The sequence below is a fragment of the Rhinopithecus roxellana genome, chromosome 14 (genome assembly GCF_007565055.1).
Source record: "Rhinopithecus roxellana isolate Shanxi Qingling chromosome 14, ASM756505v1, whole genome shotgun sequence".
Taxonomy (NCBI): domain Eukaryota; kingdom Metazoa; phylum Chordata; class Mammalia; order Primates; family Cercopithecidae; genus Rhinopithecus; species Rhinopithecus roxellana.
Genome location: NC_044562.1, coordinates 90,336,858 through 90,352,774, shown reverse-complemented (window position 1 = coordinate 90,352,774; position 15,917 = coordinate 90,336,858). Strand labels below are relative to the sequence as shown.

At 35.7% G+C, this 15,917-nt stretch overlaps 1 protein-coding gene across 2 annotated transcripts in view; it reads right to left on the bottom strand.

Annotated features, from left to right (window-relative positions):
• The window catches only part of NBEAL1 (neurobeachin like 1), a 218,639-nt gene that overhangs the window by 79,210 nt on the left and 123,512 nt on the right, over positions 1–15,917 (bottom strand). For both annotated transcript variants that reach the window (XM_030916927.1, XM_010352612.2), the window contains 12 exons: positions 14,178–14,346; positions 13,605–13,738; positions 12,979–13,138; positions 12,769–12,871; positions 11,759–11,915; positions 9,189–9,347; positions 7,205–7,364; positions 6,229–6,317; positions 3,119–3,694; positions 2,596–2,771; positions 733–886; positions 300–428 (listed from right to left, as the gene is read on the bottom strand). In XM_030916927.1, coding sequence (XP_030772787.1) covers positions 300–428; positions 733–886; positions 2,596–2,771; positions 3,119–3,694; positions 6,229–6,317; positions 7,205–7,364; positions 9,189–9,347; positions 11,759–11,915; positions 12,769–12,871; positions 12,979–13,138; positions 13,605–13,738; positions 14,178–14,346 — 2,166 coding nt within the window. The remainder of the gene's footprint in view (positions 1–299; positions 429–732; positions 887–2,595; positions 2,772–3,118; positions 3,695–6,228; positions 6,318–7,204; positions 7,365–9,188; positions 9,348–11,758; positions 11,916–12,768; positions 12,872–12,978; positions 13,139–13,604; positions 13,739–14,177; positions 14,347–15,917) is intronic.

Below are 15,917 nucleotides of genomic sequence, written 5' to 3'. Positions count from 1 at the left end.
AGGCTACCTAGCACCTGAGTAGTTACATTGAATACAGATGATATGAACAATGTTTCTAATATTAGCTATGTATAAATCCTGTAAAAGGAAGCCTTAAAATTATATAAAGTTATTAATATCAGAAAGAAATAACAAATTAGCTGCCTCTCAAGCTCCTCAAAACTCCAAATGAAATCATGGATACTTTTAGAACTAATGAAAAACTTAAAATACCAAAAAGACATTTTAATTTGCTTGTTACATAAATAATAGCTATGCTGCACGCAAGCACAGAAAATGATATAAAAGAATGGACAAACCTGCAAATTACCCCTTCCAATGAATCCTAGAAGCAACTGGATCTGAATTTGAGAGAGTTTTACCCATACTGGACTTTCAGAATAGCAGACTGACAGACAGTCAAAGAGCAGCATCATATCCTCTAAAAGCTATCACAAAGGAAAAAATTGAGAAATAAAAACATTCAGTTTTTCAATTTACTGATTATCAATTTTCCCCAACATTAATACAAACCACAAATATTTCAAAAACTAGTCCAATGTTCAGCTGACAAAAGCCAAAAGAATCATCCTAGTAATAGCTAACAAAATCTGTGACTATTCATCACATCTTACCCTTGTTTATTGAATCTGATTAAGCATTAACGCTCTAAAAAGGGGGGGGGTGCAAAATTTTTCTTTGAATAAAGTTCTTAACTACCCAAACTATAATTTTAAAGAGATATTACTATACCTTCTCAGTCCACATGTTTGAATTAACTAGTCCCTCTGACTGAAGAAAGTCCTGTATGATCAGCATTAGTCGGAAGGCATTTTCAGCAGTTACTGGATTAGTTTTTGCTTCTCTGTTTTCTGAGATTGCCCATTCTAACATCTTTTGGAGCAAACTAAACGGAAAACAAAGTCCTCTTAAAACCATTGTGAGCTTAGAAAAATAGGAGGACATTAAAAACAAAACAAAACAGCTTGAGAGGCAGCATTGTATCTCTAAAGATATACTATCTCTAGCAGGTATCTCTAAGACATTGTAAACAGAATTTTTTTTTTTTTTTTTTTTGAGACGGAGTTTCGCCCTTGTTGCCCAGGCCGGAGTACAATGGCATGATCTTGGCTCACTGCAACCTCTGCCTCCTGGGTTCAGGTGATTCTCCTGCCTCAGCCTCCCGAGAAGCTGGGATTACAGGCATGTGCCACCATGCCCGACTAATTTTTGTATTTTTAGTAGAGACGGGGTTTCGCCATGTTGGCCAGGCTGGTCTGGAACTCCTGACCTCAGGTGATCCACCTGCCTCAGCCTCCCAAAGTGCTGGGATTATAGGCATGAGCCACCATGCCAGGCCTGTAAATGGAATTTAACAATAATGGAGAAATGTTGAAATGTTTGGAGTATTTATCTTTAATAAACATAGTATTAAAAGTCAAAAGTTTCCTGTTTTACTTGACTATAAAAAAGCTATGACAATAATTCACATTCCATCCTTCATGAGATACTTAAATTGTTTCTTTAAAGCTGGAAATTGGCAAGGTTAGGGAAGAAAGCCTTATTATGCCTTACAGAGGGTCTTGCCCTGTGGGAAAAAGATGCAATACTTTCCTGGTGTGCTACCACTACAGAGTCCTATTATCTACAGCAGGGGTGTCCAATCTTTTGTCTTCCCTGAGCCACACTGGAAGAAGGATTGTCTTGGGCCACACATAAAATACACCAATAATATTTTTTTTTTTTTTTTTTTTTTTTTTTTTTTGGAGACGGAGTCTGGCTCTGTCGCCAGGGCTGGAGTGCAGTGGCCGGATCTCAGCTCACTGCAAGCTCCGCCTCCCGGGTTCCCGCCATTCTCCTGCCTCAGCCTCCCGAGTAGCTGGGACTACAGGCGCCCGCCACCGCGCCCGGCTAGATTTTTGTATTTTTTTGGTAGAGACGGGGTTTCACCGTGTTAGCCAGGATGGTCTCGATCTCCTGACCTCATGATCCGCCCGTCTCGGCCTCCCAAAGTGCTGGGATTACAGGCTTGAGCCACCGCGCCCAGCCACACCAATAATATTTTAACGATATGTTTTAACAATAGCTGATGAGCTTAAAAAAAAATCACACAAAAAAAAACTCATAACATTTTAAGAAGGTTTATGAATTTGTGTTGGGCCACATTCAAAGCCATCCTGGGCTGCACATGGCCTGCAACCTGTGGGTTGGACAAACTTGATCTACAAGGAACCCTAAATCCTTCAGAGAAATAATTATCATGAAAACCCAACTCCTTTCTCTTAGCACGGAAACACTCAAATTTGGACAAGCCTGTAGAAAACAATGTATCAAGTCCTCACATACTGCAAGAAAACAGTTTAAACAAAAAATCTGTAATCACTTACAATCCAAATTTACTTAAGACTTAAACCTCCTCATATTGGAATGAGTTTGGGATTCCTCTTTAGATCCTACTAGTATGGCAAAAGACAGGAAAAGGAACTGAGCACAAAGTTTCTCTTTTTCTCCCTTGTTATATCCACGGAATACTGAATAAATGTTCAATAACTAACATTATTTTAGACTCCTGCTGTCACCAAAAGGAGGATGGAAAATCACTAACTAAATGCTTACGTTAGTTTTATTTCATCTGATGGTCGAAGTAGTTCACTGGATATTCCTGGTTTACTCAGTGCTGAAAACACTTGTCCTCGTTCAATCCACGTATCATCATCAGACTTCTCTAGTCCCTTACACATTATGTAATTCAAAATATGTGTCAGTAATTGAAGAAGCTCCTCCTCACATCTCTATGGAAAATATAAAGCAATTTTAAATAACTAGAGGGTATAGTTGTTCAAAGCACATCATAAGAACCATTACATATACTAATTGTAACAATTTAACGTATTTTTTAAGTGCCTTAATGAACCTGGAACTTTACTAGGCCCCAGAGATATAAGATGAGTAAGACACTAGCTTTGCTCTCAAAAAACTCACAATCTAGTGACTTCTAGGTTTCTAAACCTTAGATCATGAAACTTAGAACATGAATATAATATGAAATTGTTAACAACTGCTCACATATTTCTAAGGATTAGAAGTATGTATCAGACATGAAAATAAAAACAACATTTGGAAAAATAAGCAATTTTACCTCTTGGCTTTCAAGTAAAGAGAAGTCATCACTAAAGCCAATATCATTTGTGATGCTGCTTTCTTTGTCAGAGTGCACAGAAAACGATTTAGTAGACTCTACTGGGGATGGTGTGCTAGGCAGACTGTCTGGCACTTGACTTCCACTATCACTCATTTCACATGAGTCAATTCCACCGAGGTCTAAACTCAAATGTGAAGGGTTCCTATGCCAGAATTCTTCTTGATTCTCTGATTTGAAAGACAATTCTCCCACAGAGCTATCTTCTGGAAATAATGGTATGTTTGAGTCTAAAGAGTGTCTATCCTCCAAACTCCACTGATCTGAAGACACATCAACTGAGGCAAAAGAGGTGATTTTTTCCTCATCTGTTTTTTCATCAAAGTTCTTCTTAGTATCTTCAGTTGACATATTTTTATCATTGTCTTTCATTAAAATAGTCCTACTGTGCTTATGAAGAGTATTTCCGTTTTCAAATTTTGCTTTTAAAAGAAGCCTAACTAAGGTGTCTTGCCAACCAACTTGTTGTGATATTTGATGTGCTGCATCTGGCTGGGACTGCAAAATGTGTAAAACCTGTAAAAAGATTAAGAATACAAAATTATTCAAAAAGTACATAGCACTTTATATCAAAAATAGTCTCTTTTCAGTTATTTAATGATAAAATAATTTAATGAGAAACTATAGAAGAATATACTTTCAAAAGATTATATTCTTAGATTATAAACTATTTGGAAGACTGGCATTGTGTTTCCAACTAATCTCCATATTACTCATTGTACAGAGTAAGAGTGCACTAAAATATTTGCTGAAAGATAAAAAAGGAATATTAAAATGAATAGGATGATGGTATACATTAAATAATAGAGTAATATCCTCTCAACTAACTACTTTCCATGAGCCCCTTACATTTGTTCAGGAAATATTATTGCACACCTACTATAGGCACAGTTTTAGGCACTGGCATTAGGGGAGTGAATAGGACACATAAGACATTTTGATAGAACCTGAATATACCAAGGATGTTTTTCTGTCTCATTTTTTTCAGGGAAAGTTACTTTTTTTTTTTTTTTTTTTGAGACAGGGTCTTGCTCTGTCACCCAGGCTAGAGTGCAGTGGTACAATCTTGGCTCACTGCAACCTCCGCCTCCTAGGTTCATGCAACTCTCCTGCCTCAGCCTTCCAAGTAGCTGGGACTATAGGCACATACCACCACGCCTGGCTAATTTTTGTATTTTTAGTAGAGACGGGGTTTCACCATGTTGGCCAGGCTGGTCTCGAACTCCTGACCTCCCATGATCCGCCTGCCTCGGCCTCCCAAAGTGCTGGGATTACAGGAATGAGCCATGGTTGCTTTTGCAAAAAGGTTTTTGTTTGGTATGTCTACACTAAAGTCTACATTGTTCAGTAAGTCTATATTATACAAACAGAACAAAAACTAAACTTTAATTCCAGAAAATGAACTTCAGCAAGATGGATGCTACTGCTTAGCCAGAATGGTAAACAGTGACATGGGAATACGTATGATCTCTACTATCCAATTGATTTCAATTTTTAGATAAAAACAAGTTCTTAAAAAGCTTTAGACATTCAGTTAAGATCTTTTAAGACAATTTTATCACAAAGCCAATAAACTTCTACGCAGATGAAAAGAACTCTAGCTTCCGGGGTTTTGAGTATCTTTCTTAACAGAAGTTTTAGCTCTGACAAATTTCAGAGCAAGAGATGAACAATGTTGGTAAGGACTTCAATATTACTAGTATTAATATATGTTAATACAGAAGGCAAGGAGGTCACAATGACGTGAAGATTCTTTATTAATGCAATATCAATCAGTGGGCAACTGTTACTTTACAGGTGCAGAATATCAATTTTTTCCTTCAAGATTAAGCTTTACTCGGCAAAGAAACTTTTCATGCTGACTTTAAAGTTTCCATAAAATATTACTTATTTTATATCTATTTTATACATAAATAATAGATAAAACCAAGCTGCACTGAGAGCTGTTTCTAATTATACGTGAAAAGGAAAGGATCAATTTATATGACCTGCTCCAAATACTCAGAGCTGAGTATACGGGGAAATAATCACTGTCACACACACTGTATAAATGTAAACTGGTACAGCTATTTTGAAGGACAATGTGGAAAAATCCATCAAAACGTAAAACATTAATACCCTTTGAAACAGCAAGTCTATTTCATGGAGTATGTCCTACAGATGTATTACCACAAATTGGAAAACATAAAAAGACATTCATAACAGCAGTTTATAACATGGAAAAGCAGGAAACAACCTAAATGTCTATCAATAAGGAACCAGATAATACTTTATGAAACAGCCATACAATGAAACACTACGCAGCCATTAAAGAGAAAAGGAAATTATACATATATATATAAAAAACAAATATATATATTTTTCTTTTCTGTTAGTTAAACAAACTATATATGTGTGTGTATATATGTGTGTGTATATATATATAAAAACTATATATATAGAGAGAGATCTCTTATTCTCACATATATATATATCTCTCTCTCTCTCATAAGTATGTGACAAAATCAGGAGGTAAAATTTAAAAAAAAAGCAAGGAAGCAAATTAAATAGACAGGTCAATGGTTACTAGTGGAGGACAGAGAAAGTTATGATCTGAAAGGGGAAGACAGGATAACTATCTCCTGACTTAGTTAAAGGTTAACTGTGTACTGAAGACAAATCATTGTTGGAATACTCATAAACAAATTATAGAAAATTATTTCCAGAAAGTTCAAAAGATTCAGAAACTCTAAAATACGGTATATGAATTAGAAATGGTCACAATCATTGAAGGTTCTTAATAAAAAAATTATTCTCTGCTAATAAATTTTTGACTCTGGAAAGAACATATTTGCAGGAGACCACGAAGAGCTAAGATAACATTCGCATGCCAATTTCTTATGATTACATGAAGTTAACTTACTTCAAAAAGAAAATTGTTTACTTATAAAATTATGCCATTTATAAAATAAATGAAAACTTGTATCTGCTGCAAAATACTCGATGCAAAGTTATTTATAGCATGATCACGATGCTGCTATCGTTAAAATATATCTTAAGAGTTTACTGACCTTTCTGCAGATGGCCACTCTAACATTTATATGTGCTTTGTGAGATATATATACCACAGATAGTAGATCTTTAAAATTAATAACAGGATCTATGGTAGGAAAAACAAAAAAATAAAATTAAATATGAGAGATAACCAAAGAAAGAACTGTAGATAATACTTGTATAAAATGCTGAAATAATTCATTTTAAAATATGAATTATAGGTATGTTCAAATTTTAAAGAAAAAATAGGTTTAGAATGTTTGACATCCTCCTGAGTCAACCCTAAATAATTGTTCCTTTTTTTTTGATTGCTTGAACATACGGTCCATACTGCATGGCTCTTATATTATTATTTATCTTTTTATATACATGTCTTATCAACAAGATTGTAAACGAATCAAGACAAAGAACCTCATACCCCCAAATTCCCAGCATCTGACATAAATTCTACTGTCTGTCATCAAGTACTGAAAAAAATTATTTAAAAAAATTAGAAGCAGGGCATGGTGGCACATGCCTGTAGTCCCAGCTACTTGGAAGGCTGAGGTGGGAGGATCACTTGCATCCAGTATGAGGCTACAGTGAGCTATGATCACACCTGTGACTAGCCACTGCACATCAACCTGGTCAATACAGCAAGACTCTGTTTCTAAAAAGAAAAATCAAAAAACCAAAACAGAACAAACAAAAGAAACAACAAAGCTCCTTAAAGAAAAAACAATCATTTGTACATATTTTCTGCACTGTCCTTTTCTTGTTCTGTGGACTCACTTATTAACTTAATCACTCAGTCAATAAACATTTACTGGGTAAGGAACTGTGCTATGCCCTAGGAAGACAAAAACAATAAAACTACGTAAGACATGGTATCCAAGGAAGGCCCTGCTGAATCAAATAACAGATAATTTTAAAAGTAGCCTGAGAAAGGTATGAAAAAAACTTACAGGAAAAAATATTTCTTAAATATGTTAGCTGTATCAGCCTTATTCATACCTGTATTTATGATTTGATGGGTGAGGTTTTTAATAAGAGAAGTATTAATAAGTGCTTCATTAAGAAGGAGTCCCAGTCCTGAGTAGCCAACTTCTCTGAGTCGAATATGTTGTTTACTACGCTCATAAACATTCGTGCATTTCAACATTTGTTCCATAATCTGGTCACAACAAGTAATATATTCTCAATATAGAAAACTAAGAATAATTTGTCATTTAAGTTAATATTAACAATGTTAACTTATTAACATTAAATATTAATGTTAGTATTTATTAGCATTAATATTTAATGTTAATAAGTATTGCTATTAACATATAGCAATATTAACTTACAGAATAAAATAATGCTATTAACTTACTGAATAAAATATTGCTATACTTTGTTTTTGGAGCATCATTTTATTCCTTAAGTATAAAAATCCCAGCATTAACCCATTTATGTCGGAGGGTGCAATTTTTTGAATTGCAGACGTGTGAAAAATCAGACCTTGGTGATGACCTTGAGAAGTGGGATATAAATAACTCCCATATACTTAGTGTTCCAATAATGGAACACTAGGCATAAATGAATTTAATAGGGAGGAGCACTCTGTATTACACCATAATGTAAAAATGGATTTAAGAATGAACTGGGCCAGGTACAGTGGCTCATGCCTATAATCCCAGCACTTTGGGAGACCGAGGCAGGTGGATTACCTGAGGTCAGGAGTTCGAGACCAGCCTGGCCAATGTAGTGAAACCCTATCTCTACTAAAAATACAAAAATTAGCCAGGTGTGGTGATGCGTGCCTATAATCCCAGCTACTTGGGAGACTGAGGCAGGAGAATTGCTTGTACCTGGAAGCTGGAGGTTGCAGTGAGCCAAGATTATACCACTGCACTCCAGCCTAGGCGATACAGCGAGACTCCATCTCAAAAAAATAAGCAAATTTAAGGCCGGGCGCGGTGGCTCAAGCCTGTAATCCCAGCACTTTGGGAGGCCGAGACGGGCGGATCACGAGGTCAGGAGATCGAGACCATCCTGGCTAACACGGTGAAACCCCGTCTCTACTAAAAAGTACAAAAAACTAGCCGGGCGAGGTGGCGGGCGCCTGTAGTCCCAGCTACTCGGGAGGCTGAGGCAGGAGAATGGCGTAAACCCGGGAGGCGGAGCTTGCAGTGAGCTGAGATCCGGCCACTGCACTCCAGCCCGGGCGACAGAGCGAGACTCCGTCTCAAAAAAAAAAAAAAAAAAAAAATAAGCAAATTTAAAAAAATAAACTGGACTGAAATGCATCTGTATTTGAATAATTGGTATGCTTAAGACTCTAGTTTAATTACATGGCAAATTAAAGAGAAATAATTTAAAATTTTGTTTCTTAATGAGAAAGGCTTAGATGGAAACAAACCATGTAGTTTGCAAGAATAAATGTGTGTCAATACACCTCTGGATCAATCTAATAATCCACTTAAGTAACAGTTATTAAAATTAAAATAATTTTCAAGGATAAGTAAACATTTGTGAAGCAATTCATCTATATATTTTATAAGTTACTGATCCCTCTGGACTTAGTTTCTTCATCTGTAAAATGATAATAGTAATAATACCCACTTCATAAAGTTATTGCAAGATTAAGTAAGCCAATATATGAAAAGTACTTAGTGCCTGACATACAGTGGTTGCTACATAAAGTTTGCTATTATTATTAGCTGTTGAAATGTTCTGAATTGCCACATAGACCCACCAAGTCAAGAAGATGAGAGGTTTTATATTGAGGATGGTATGATAAAGTGAATATTCCACTGAGATGATTTTCAGATTATAATACAATGAGTTTTCTAACATGCAAACTACTGAAACATGAAAACTATATATAAAAATAAGTTGAATATCTTAGAGAAATAGATCTAAAAATAATTTATAGTCAGAGAATGGATATATTGCAAGAAAATTCATACACCCACAAATGCCCCAAAATACAAAGATGTTTAAGAAATGTTTGTACCTTAAAAATGATTTCTCTTAGTCTGTCAGAGTACTTCTGATTTAAGAGCAATGCATACAGTATGTCAGCATTTCCTGGTTCAAAAAGCAGTAAGAAAAGCTGACCTCTAGTTGGGCTGGTACGTAGGAGACTGAAGAGTACATCCAAAATTCCAAAGAGCTTTTAAAATTAAACAACACAAAACAAACCACCATATTCATATATACAAGCACAAATAAGGTCATAAGCCACAAAATAGTTATTTAATTAAATCCTATATACTTTAATGTTTCATCTTAACTTCACCATATCTGATAACCATGTCTTTTTTTTTTTTTTTTTAATTCTTTTGAGACAGAATCTCCCTCTGTCGCCCAGGCTGGAGTGCAGTGGCGCGATCACAGCTTGCTACAGCCTCGACTTCCCAGGCTCAGTGATTCTCCCACCTCAGCCTCCCAGGTAGCTGGTACTACAGGTGTGCACCACCATGTCTAGCTGATTTTCTGTATTTTTGGTAGAAATGGGGTTTTGTCATGTTGCCCAGGCTAGTCTCAAACTCCTGGGCTCAAGCGATCCACCCAGCTCACTGCACCTGGCCTCTGACATCTTTTGAACAAGACATGTTTTTGCCTTATTCAATTTCCTTTAGTATATCCTTTCACTATTCAAATTTACCTGTTGGAACCATATCTCTCCTGCTTTATCCATATGAAAAGACATCTCCTCCATAAAGTCTTTCCTGGTCTTTGCAACATGTAACACCCTCTTAGGAAAACCTCATAGAACTTTGTATCTCTCTTATCGATATTATCATACTCTTCTTTGTTTATAGTTATTTGTAAACTTCTCTTATTGACCCCTGCCCCTATTAGCTTAAAAGAATAATAATTCATCGTTATATTACCTGTAATGTCTAATATTATTGTGTGTAAACAGTAAGTCCTCAACAAATAACTCTTTAACTGAAATAACCAAAAAAATATTGTTGGCAATGAATCATAGATATAGCTATCATGAAATAAGATGGGAATAATGGGAAGCTTTTGAAGTGGTCCAACCTTATAGGAAAATAGCCTGCATTAACTCATCTAATGCCGATAATGAAGTCATGTAACCACTGAGTACACAATAAATATTACATATACAGGACAAAATAGCCTAGTCAACATAAATCTACTTAAATTTGTGGTATTGAGGAGGTTATACCAGAAGAGCACAAATATGGCACTAAAATGTTTTTTACCATTTAGGTTCCAGTTTCAGGTTTATCAGTTGTGTGATTTTTTAAGTCACATAATCTCCCTGAATATAAATTTCCAAAAGCGTACATGCAAAGAGTAATTCCTGGTCTGTATTATGTCATAGCAGCGGTTCTCAAATTTTACCATGTGCACGAGAATAATCTGGAGGGCTTGGTTCAGCAGTTGAATCAGCAGTATATCTGCATTTCTAACAAGTTCTCAGGTAAAGTTGGTTAGGGGCCAAACAATGAGAACCACTGACTTAAGGCGTAGTTCTGAGGATTAAATGGGATAATGTACGTAAAACCAGACACATATTTATAATTTACTCTTTACGTAACATTTTATGAACCTAGGTTATGTTAGAAGTCTACCCACTAATGGCTGGGCATGGTGGCTCACGCCTGTAATCCCAGCATGTTGGGAGGCCGAGGAGGGCAGATCACGAGGTCAAGAGATCGAGACCATCCTGGCTAACATGGCGAAACCCCGTCTCTAGTAAAAATACAAAAATTAGCTGGATGTGGTGGTGCATGCCTGCAGTCCCAGCTACTTGGGAGGCTGAGGCAGGAGAATCGCTTGAACCCAGGAGGCGGAGGTTGCAGTGAGCCAAGATCATGTCACTGCACTCTAGCCTGGTGACAGAGCAAGACTGTCTCAAAACAAAAACAAAAATGAAAACAAAAACAAAAAAAGAAATAAATCTACCCGGTAACTTTGATGATAACTTTGATGATAGGTAAACATACATCATGTGGACTACGAAAACAGAATTGCCAGACAAAGCAAACATTTCCATATTTTAAATTTTCTAGCTAACTAGAATATTAAATTACACTGTCATCTATTTTATGAAAAATTCAGTTAGTAGATAAAATTTACTTCTGGCCTGGCGTGGTGGCTCATGCCTGTAATCCCAGCACTTTGGGAGGCCTAGGTGGCTGGACCATTTGAGGTCAGGAGTTCAAGATCAGCCCGACCAATACGGTGAAACCCCATCTTTACTGAAAAAAAAAAAGCAAAAAATTAGCTCAGTGTGGTGGTGCACACCTGTAATGTCAGCTACTCAGGGGGCTGAGACAGGAGAATCACTTCCCCTTCTGGGAGATGGAGGTTGCAGTGAGATGAGATCGTGCCACTGCACTCCAGCCTGGCTGACAGAGCAAGACTCCATCTTAAAAAAAAAAAAAAAAAAAAAAAAAGATAAAATGTACTTAAGTGCATAATATTGCACGTGACACTACACATATTTTACCCACAAAATATTTAACTAGACACATACATATGTTCAGAAAATGATGTAGCAACTCAAATGTTTAAGGAAAAGTAGATTTATCTTAGGCGTAATACCTGTTCTTCTTCATTAGTAGCAGCTATGTACCCCATAATACTTTGTATCTCTTCATGAGATCCACCTTTGCACAGAAAATATTTAATTAGTCCATACAAAGAAGTCCTTATTGTTCGAATATCATCTAGAGATAGTTCATTATATTTACAACCATTCCTGAAAAAGAAAACAAGGTATAAAAATTGAAATTTTAATTTTTACATTTCCCTCTTTTTGAGATGGAGTCTCACTCTGTTGCCCAGACTGGAGTGCAGTGGCGTGATCTCGGCTCACTGTAACCTCCACCTTCTGGGTTCAAGCAATTCTCTTGCCTCAGCCTCCTGAGTAGCTGGCATTACAGGCACATGCCACCACACCTGGCTAATTTTTGTATTTTTAGTAGAGATAGGGTTTCACCACGTTGGCGAGGCTGGTCTCAAACTCTTGACCTTACGATCTGCCTGCCTCGGCCTCCCAAAGTGCTGGGATTACAGGTGTGAGTCACCGTGCCCAGCCTAATTTTTACATTTCTATATTTTCTATATAAAAGAATTCATAGTGTTAAAAAAATATTTCCATGTAATTCTGAGATTCATGGTAACTCTGGCTTGCTTTTCTTTTTAAGGAAAATCTTCTGAGTTAAGAGTTTCAATGAATAAAATAGCTTATGTGAATACAACACCCACTACATAGCAGACATAGTTTAAGTGCTTTACATTATTAACTAATTAATTTAATCCTCAAAACAACCAAAGGCGGAAACAGTTTTCTTACCTCCTATCAAAAATGAAGAAACTCAAGCACAGAGAAGTTGAGTAATTTGCCTACAGTTGCACAATTAATGAAAGCCAGATTCAAATCCTGTGTAGCGATCCACTGTTCATTTTAACCTCCACTCTATCCTACCTCTCTCCAGTTAAAACATACTAGAATCGCTGGTAAAGAGAAAGTCTAACGTCTACACATTCCATCAAGTAGCAGACAGAAAACAATATATCAAACTGAGAAGGAACAAGGAAGGGCATCATACCCATAATAAATCCTAAGTGTATCTAGGAGAAACTGCACACCATACTTCTTTCGGAAAACTCTCCTGCTGTCTTTAATGATGGTTGAAAGATACTGTATGTGACCTAAAACAGAAAGTTCAACGGTAAGTAATTCAGCTAAAACAAAGTCAATAGGTAGTTACAAATTTCTAAAACAACTATAAAGTTTTTATTTGAAAGCCTGCTCTCACCAATTCGAAAGGGAAAATCTCCACGGTTCCAAATACGAAAGTCAAAGAGTAAATACTGATACATTTGTTGCAGGAGCTGCATATTTTTCTCTAATGATACTTGTTCAATTAGTAACTGAACTGCCATCAATACATTAACATCCATCAAGGTGCTTGGCACCTGAAATCAAACAGAAGAGGGTTTCATATAGTTCAGTTTAAATAACTGTCATTAAGCTATAATTTTAAATCATTAATTCAGAACATCTACTAAGCATACAAATAGAAAAACTCACATTAGAAAAACAAAAACTTAAGTATTGGTTTTTCTGATATTACACCAGAGTATATTCTCCTACTGTCATATTCCTAAAATAGTCTTATATTTCTCAATATCCCAAATACCAAAGCTATCAAACAAGGTTGTACATGTCAAAGATCATACACTATTACATAAAATAAGTATTTCTTATATAAGATGATTCCATACAAGTTTTTAAAAGTTGCCTGTGAAACAAATTATATCCATTAATAAAACTCAGGTTGTAATAATCTTTAAAAATATATTGATTAGGAAGAAAAAAATCCCAACATCAACTGCAAATCACAATCATTAGCTACATCAACACAACGTTAGACTGGCTCACCTTCTGAAGTAAAGCACCAAGAGTTGCAACTCCATGGGAGTGAATAAGATTGTCCTGATTGATAGGATGTCTCTGAATAAAATGTTTCACAATCAAGATAAATGTTGCAACTAGGTTTCTCTCTAGTCTTGACTCTGTGGAATCAGGAATATATTAATTATCATAATTACTCTAATCATTTTTATATCACATTTTCTATATCTTAATGCACACTGTTATACAAAGTAGAAATCTGGTTCAGCAGTCAGCTTCCAACGCTCTATTGTACAATAGAATCAGAAAAAGCAGCAACTGCAATATTGTATATTTATGTGCACATATTTTCTCTACCACAAATTTAACAATGTGGTCATATTTCCACTAAGAGTATAAACTAAGGATACTGGAGATTAATCTGCAGTTTTCTGATGAAAGTATTATAAACTTTCTGAATGATATTAGTAAAAGTAGAAACAGCTGCTACAGCTACAAATGGTTAAGTTTCTTCCGAATGACAGTAAAACATTTTCATCTATTTCTCAATTAATTTTCAAATTTCTCAATGACTATTTTGTGTTAATTTCATCCTAATACCTGAGGCCTTTGTGGAAGTCAATATGAGCCAATCTCCTTCAACAGGTGTTACTGATTCAGGAACGGTGCTTTCATTCTTTTCTTCAGGAATCTGTACTTCACTAAAGTGGCTGATTTGTTCCAATAAAGGAAAGAGTACATTTAACCCGCCTATGCAGTTTATGATATCCTAAAGGGAAAATTATAATGTTTAAATCTTATAAAATAAGGACAATTTTGTCATTTAATATCTTCACATGTATGAAGTTATAATTTGCTAGATAAACCTTTAAGCAATGTGTAGGATAACATAAGCTGAAGGAAGTTCTGGGTAGGAAGATGCTTTACAGGGCACCTTCAAGGGTCACCATAATCAATACTCAAGAGAAATCAGGCCAGACCATTTTTACTCCATCTTTGTTTTCCAAAGTTTAGGGATTTTGAACATAGGCAAATAAAACAGCCCCATAAGTGGACTTTATAATGTAACTCCAACAACGGAAAAACAACTGTCACTAGGCAAATAGGCATAATAAACAAGAGAAAAAATAATGAAAAAAAAATGCACCTGGTGGTACGAATATGACTGACTCCTCAACTTTTAGTTTACTAAAAGGTAGAGAGGGTATTTCAGCCGAAGTTCAAAGTTTGGATATTTTGGGTTAATAAAATATTTTCTATATCTTTTGATAAGTTACTAATATCACTGACCTCAGTTTCTTCATCTGTAAAATGGGGATAATAATAACACCTACTTCATAAAGTACTGCAAGGATTAAGTAAGCTAACATACAAAAGGTGCGGTGTCTGACATACAGTCAATACCATACAAGGTTTGCTCTTATTATTAATTATTAAAGTGTTCTGAATTGCCATTTGGATATAACTTAAGTCTTCAAACAACCTCTTCATATTCTTTGTTTTCTTAGAAATAAATTTTATTGTGTATATTTGAGTTTACAACATAATGTTGTAGGATACACATAGATAATAAAATGGTTACTATACTGAAGCAGATTAACACTTCTATCATCTCACATAGTTACTTTGCGACAAGAGCAGCTAAAATCTACTTATTTAACAAAACTCCCTTAAAAAATGTAATTTTATTAACTATAGTCCTCTATGTAACTACAGGTTTTACATTAGATCTCTGGACTTATTCATCCTACATATCTGCTACTTTGTTGGGTTTTTCTTGTTTGTTTTTGAGACAGGGTTTCGTTCTGTCACTTAGCTGGAGTGCACTGGACTGATCACAGTTCACTGCAGTCTCGACTTCCCAGGCTCAAGTGCTCCTCTCACCTCAGCCGTCCAAGTAGCTGAGATTACAGGCATGTACCACCACATCCAGCTAAGGTATGTATTTTTTGTACAAAGTTTTACCATGTTGCCCAGGCTGGTCTCAAACTTTTGGGCTCAAGCAATTTGCCCTCCATGGCCTCCCAAAGTACTGGGATTACAGGTGTGAGCCACTGTGGCTCACACATATCTTCTACTTTGTTTTGACCGTTTGTCATACCAATTTTGAAGAGCTTTTTTTATAAGTAAGTAAATGAACTTTTTGGAAGGCAAACATTATTTTACCAGTTGTCATTTCATTTAACGTTTTTGATCTTTCATTTGGCTACAGTATAAAAATACATCTTTCTCTTTGAAATTCTGTTGCTTTTTGATTTCCACATCAGCCAAAAGTCTAACTAGTTAATAATACACATAGCCGTAACTCAGGCCACAAAAAAACTGCTTTGATTTTTAGGT